Raw genomic sequence first — 6,024 nt, 5'->3', positions numbered from 1 at the left:
GACAAATTTATGATGACTTATAACTTGCCATATCATACAGACTTTGGTGTTTTGATGTAAAGTGTCAGTTTGTAGTTTTAGTGAATTAATTACTAGTGTCACTTCTATAGAGTCTATTCACACTTTTGGCACCAATATTAATTAGCCTAAAGCTGGCAAGACATGTTGCAATACGATAAGATTGACATGTACATGTTTCTATCACATGTACATATTTAAACAATGGACCATTGTCATCAGTAGCCAGTATCTATAAATAGAGGTACATACTACTGACTGGAATAGTTCATTCATTTCATCATATTACTAAAGGTCATATAAGAGATTATACTAGATATCAGCTACTGAATGATGAATGCCTTCCAGTGTTTGGTCCTTGTTGCTGCTATTGGATTCATCATTACTACTACAGTGTCTGGTGAGGTTTGTTATACTGATGAAAACTGCAAGGATTACAATGCCTCGACGGTACATATAATTTGGTAGTAAAAATAAACTATTAAGTGATGTATCTTATGAATAATAGACCCAAGTCTGCTGTACTTTTGAAGGAATTAAGTCTTTCAAGCTTTACAGTGCTGCTTCTTGTATGAAGTGCAAGCTGTAGCTGAAATAAAGAAAGCTTTGAAACAAAAGAAGAACTGATTTAATAACTAAACAACAATAATTAGTAATGATACACATGTACGTCTAATATAATTTATATTGGTATTAATTTCAGCCAATTATTATTAATATGTAGCTATAAGATATAAATTCTCTTAATTTTCTGCTGATACTCTGGACATTTAAAAAAGGCATGTATGCATGGTGTAACAGAGTACATGCTGTTTTTACTTGGTCAATTAAGACAAAGGTTCATGTACAAAGTACTAGAAGATTAAAAGAGACTTAGTATGAAGAAATAAATTCCAACTATGCATGGAAACGAGATGGAAAGAATCTTAGGAATAATTTTAAATAATGTAGATCTACTTGTTTGACTGAAATGTACAAATGCAATGGCTACAAATAGTTTATAGAATTATTTTTTGAAAAGTGTCTCCAATTCTTACTACGTTTTCTGATACAGAGATAGTTGGCCTAGCAAATGCAGAAAAATGATATTGGTGCCCTTGATCTTATGAACTGTTGTACTGAAATGTGGGCTATAGATAGTCTTAGCCTTTTTAAAAATAGATCCCAATTCTTATTACATTTTTTGTTGCAGAGATAGTGTACAATATTGGTGTCCTTATGATTATTTTACTGTAGTCTTGCACAGTAACTTGTACCAAACCTAGTGTTTTGATAGTGTATTAATTACTGGTGTCACTTCTATAGGGTCTATTCACACTATTGGCACCAATATTAATTAGCCTAAAGCTGGCAAGACTTGTTGCAATACGATAAGATTGACATGTACATGTTTCTATCACATGTACATTTTCAAACAATGGACCATTGTCACAGTAGCCAATAAAAGAGGTACATATATACTGACTGGAAATTCTGGAATAGTTATTCATATATAATAATAAGGTCATAAGAGACTATACTAGATATCAGCTACTGAATGATGAATACCTTCCGGTGTTTGGTCCTTGTTGCTGTTATTGGATTCATCGTTATCACCACATTAATTAAGATTAAAGAACATGAAATACTTGGTTTTGATGACATTAGTGCTACAATTTCTCTATCTTGCCCAGTAGTATGCTTATATCTGTCTTATCTGTACCATTAAAAGGTGTACACCAGAAACCAAAAGATATTGCTATTAATAGGCCATTAAGAACTAAGTCATCACTATGTATGCCAACTGAACTCCTTTTATTATTTTTTATGTATAAAATTAAGCAAGCAATGAGAAGTAGAGTTACTTTTGCATTTTTTCCAAATTTCTTTTTAAATTTGTTTAACTTATTTCTCAATGATTGTAACACTCTAACTAGTACAATGCATGATATGTGCTGCAATGGATGGCATCGGAACTATTATTGCGCGAGCATGGGTGTGGCTGTGATCACGTGAATGTTGTCATAGATATTAGATATTAGATATTAGTTGTGAGCCCCACCCTCAAGCTACCTAGCTCAATAATGGCTTCAAAGCCGTTGAGTTTTAAGTTCACGTCTTCTCTCTCTTCTGTACCAGTAGACCCTCCAAATCAACTGACAAGTATATTTATTTGTTTATTAATTTTATTAAATGAAATTTTTTATTAGTTACTGATCTATTTGAGGTTCGTCAATTACTCAGAAGACACGGTTATTCAGGAGTCAAATCATTGGATCTAGGTCGTTATCTTGGTCTAGCTCCTACTACACTGGATGTTATTAGATTGAACTATAGAGAAGATACTGAGAGTTATCTGCGGGAATGCCTTACTAAATGGTTAGAGAAAGCTGATAAAGTAAAAGACACTAAAGGTGGTCCTACTATTTATTCATTGGTATATCAGCATTGAGGGAATTAGGAGAGAATGGAGTAGCTGACGGAATAGATATGGAGAGTGAGTCTGATAAAAAAGAATATATCATTTATTTGTTTATTGTTTAGTGCATCCTGCTTGTAAAATTCTTGCTCATTATACCTCAAAACCATGCAAGCTCAAAACATTCTGTTGTGTCAGCATTACCTCTGTTCGTTATGCAAATGTATGAAGCAAAACTGATAAAAGAGTCATATCCCATTAGTAATGTAAAAGGAGAAACACTACTGGATGAAATACAGGAAGCTGTTTGCATTAATTATAGAAAACTTAAACCATTTGCTGAAATTTTATGCACATGCTCAATCACTATTATGGTAGGAAGAGCTATTAAGAGAGACTACAGTAAGTACATGTATTATAGCATAATACCAGTAACTAATGATTGTTGTGTAGGAAAGGTTTATGGGAGTGATGATGAGAATAGTAAGGATTAATTTAACTTTTTATTTATAACTGAAACATTAATTATTTAGTTGAAGGGCTCAAGATTTATCTTCCTAACAGTATCACTTCAAAGTTTAAGTCAATGCGATTGAAGTTTGGGCAGGCATTCATTAACGTTAGATCAATCATGATGAGCAATCATCAGTCTCAATCCATTGATGATATCAAACGTGTATTGGGGCTTCAGCTTCAGCTAGCTCGGTGTGAAGATATCCGTAGCATTTTGCAATTAATACATGATGAAAGTTCACTTGATGACATTAGTTTGCTGGAGCATCTTGTTAATAAGCTCAATATAGATGATGCTAAGATAGTTATTGAGGATTATAAAGGAGCTATTGAGGAGTTAAAAATGAAGCTTCGGCAATTTTTGAAAGGAGAGCTTTCAAAAGCATTATCGCTAATTCAATATGTTACAATTGTTGTTGATAAAGATACGAATGAGTCAGTACTTAAAGATGTCAAGAAATTGTCATCAGCTGTATTACCCCATTACGTAAAGTTAAATGTCATTAGATTGTGGGACATATGGAAGCAAAAATCATTCACTGATACTTATGTAGACCCTACTGTACAAAGTAAAGATACCACAGTCTCACCTAAAGTTTCTGCAGGTAGATCAATATTTTAATACATCAGGTAACTATTGAGTATAGGAACAACAGAATCAGTGAGCCATTCTTACCAGGAGGAGGAGGAAAACACAGATAATGAGGATGAAGTTATGTTGCTACAGGAGAAAGTTAAAAGAATTCAAAAACAACTGGAGGAAGAAAAGGAACTCCATGAAAAAGAGAAACAATTACATAAACAAGCTAAAAGGGAATATGAAGAAGAAATACTTCAACAGAAAAGGGAAGTCATTCAAAATGAAGAGAGAATAGCAACACTTACTGAACTACATGAGGAAGTTATTGGTCTCTTGAAACTCAAAGGAGAACAAAATGAAGAATTAAAATCAGGTTAGTCATAATTTAATTATTGTTGATTGATACTCCAAACATTGTTACGCTGTAGACAATGAACTTACTCATAAACAACTGGAGAAAGAGAAAGAGGATTTACAAAGAAAGATTCATGATCTTCAGCAAGAATTAGAGCAAGTGTCAGTTCATTGTAATTATACTATCACTCAGTCAGGTATGTATGTGTGACATATGTGTACATGTACATACATGTACATATCTGATATATTTTGTTGTGTTTCAGTGTTTTCAGTATTCACATTATTTTACATTATAGAATTACAGAGTGAAATACAGAAGATTAAAAATGAAAATGAAATATTTCAAAGTACGTACATACACACATTATTAATTACTAGTTAATGGCCTCTTCTTATAATTAGAACAAAGGAAAGCATTGATACTGGAGAATGAAAGATTAATGTCATTACTTAAAGAATATAATGGTATACTTATTATAAATAATTATTATTAAATTGCATTTGATAGTACCAGTACAACAGAAAGAAGAGACTGAGATATTACAAGAGACTGAGACTGTACATACATGTACATGTACTTATATCAGTAAAGGTTAGTTCAGTATTTTCCTGCCATATACAGTACAATTCTTTCATTGTGAAACTATTGTTATTTATTATTATTTCTGTAGATGACATATCACAATTATCAGTGATACTGGAACCAGTTGAAGATGACTGGTATCATATTGGACAGTGTCTTGAAGTGAAGGAATCAGTGTTAACTGAAATCAAAGAGATGACACCAGTTGATTCAAGATTAACTCGTGTACTTGAGACCTGGTGTCATGAGAAGGATAGAACAATAACTGAACTGAAGGAATCATTGAAAAGAATGGATAGAGATGATATACTGGAAGGTAAGGATTAGTGATTGGTATATATTAATTATATTCATGTACTGTTACATTGTCATTCACTGTAGGTTTACATGAATTACCTACTGGACAATATACAATGAATAATGAGGAAGAATATGTTATTAATGGTATGTTGTTGTTTATGAAGCTGTTGACACGTACCGTATTTTACTGATTAAACGCCCAGGCATTTATTTCTTAGCAGCAAAAAAATTCTTTGAAAAAATAAAAAAGATATTTCAAGCGGGATAGAACCCCCAATTCTCAGCAAGTCAGACCAGGCTTTTACCAATTAGCACTTTAGAGCTATCTAAACAGTGAAGCATTGTTTTGGTAGAAATATGCATATCTATGGCTAGAATATATTAATGACAGGCGTTTATTTGGACCAGGCATTTATACGGTAAAATAGGGTACATTAATTATCATTATTTTTAGTAAAAGATTCAAATGATGAAGTTGAGACTCAAATTGAAACTGAAAACAAAGAAATACAAGCAACAAAAACAAGTATCTAATTATTCATTTTTTATTTATTACGACTTTTATACTTTAGCTCTTGACAAAGAAATTCAGTTCAACTATCTTGTACCATCACAAGGTTAAGTCCCTGTAATATAGTATATACTTTGCCTCAGGCCAAATTTTGACAAAAATTGAAAGAAAGAATTCTCCATTTTTATATTTTTTCCTGATATGTATAGGTGTACCTATGTACATGGTGTTTTAAGTTTAAACTGATTCCAATTAAAATTTGATTTTTAAATAAATTTTTAAAGTTGCTTCATGTACTGTATACATTGTCATTCACTGTAGCTTTACATGAATTATCGTTCATTGTCTCATCTTTGTTCATAATTACATAGGCATTTTAACAATACATAATTTCACGTGTTATACTTTCTACAGATAATTTGGAAGGTCTGAGTGAGTCCCAAATAGCAGGGAAGAAGTTGTTCTTAGTTCAAGGAGACAAACCTCAACTGATGAACTGGGAGGAGTATGGACTGAGGATTAGTGTACCAGAGGATAGTCTATCAGCATCAGAGACCGTAGAAGTATCAGTACTAGCTCTTGTAGGAGGACACTTCAAGTACATATACTGTACATGTAGTAATGTCTGTATAGTTAGTGGGGAATTATTGTCAGGGAAAAGAATTGATAATTTATCCTTTATGTGCCTACTGAGGATAATATTACTGACATAAATTTTTTCGTTTAAGAATTAGAAGAAAATAAATAATGATTACCTTATAGTA

General features: G+C 32.3%; 1 protein-coding gene and 2 long non-coding RNA genes across 3 annotated transcripts; all 3 read left to right on the top strand.

Moving 5' to 3' along the window:
- Positions 1 to 319: 319 nt before the first annotated feature.
- On the top strand, positions 320 to 617 carry LOC109582327 (uncharacterized). The gene is made up of 2 exons (XR_002185033.1): positions 320 to 468; positions 527 to 617. It is a non-coding gene; the product is annotated as an uncharacterized LOC109582327 (long non-coding RNA).
- A 2,020-nt stretch (positions 618 to 2,637) lies between these two features.
- LOC109582325 (putative uncharacterized protein DDB_G0287113) lies at positions 2,638 to 4,405 on the top strand. The gene is made up of 7 exons (XM_019996993.1): positions 2,638 to 2,818; positions 2,870 to 2,899; positions 2,950 to 3,534; positions 3,577 to 3,882; positions 3,938 to 4,060; positions 4,163 to 4,213; positions 4,269 to 4,405. Exons 1-7 carry the CDS (start codon positions 2,638 to 2,640, stop codon positions 4,358 to 4,360), a joined length of 1,368 nt encoding a protein of 455 aa, XP_019852552.1. The 3' UTR covers positions 4,361 to 4,405.
- Positions 4,406 to 5,315: 910 nt separating this feature from the next.
- On the top strand, positions 5,316 to 5,815 carry LOC109582351 (uncharacterized). The gene is made up of 2 exons (XR_002185052.1): positions 5,316 to 5,366; positions 5,675 to 5,815. It is a non-coding gene; the product is annotated as an uncharacterized LOC109582351 (long non-coding RNA).
- Positions 5,816 to 6,024: the final 209 nt, after the last annotated feature.

The sequence above is a fragment of the Amphimedon queenslandica genome, unplaced genomic scaffold, assembly GCF_000090795.2.
Source record: "Amphimedon queenslandica unplaced genomic scaffold, v1.1 AMPQUscaffold_13389, whole genome shotgun sequence".
Taxonomy (NCBI): Eukaryota; Metazoa; Porifera; class Demospongiae; order Haplosclerida; family Niphatidae; genus Amphimedon; species Amphimedon queenslandica.
Note: the sequence above shows the minus strand (reverse complement) of the source record. Positions and strands in the feature narration are given on the sequence as shown.

Coding starts and splice junctions, on each gene's coding strand:
- LOC109582325 (XM_019996993.1), top strand. CDS start 2,638: ATGTATGAAGCAAAACTGATAAAAGAGTCATATCCCATTAGTAATGTA. Junction 3,535..3,576: donor CTCACCTAAAGTTTCTGCAG/GTAGATCAATAT, acceptor TATTGAGTATAG/GAACAACAGAATCAGTGAGC. Junction 4,061..4,162: donor TTATACTATCACTCAGTCAG/GTATGTATGTGT, acceptor TTTACATTATAG/AATTACAGAGTGAAATACAG.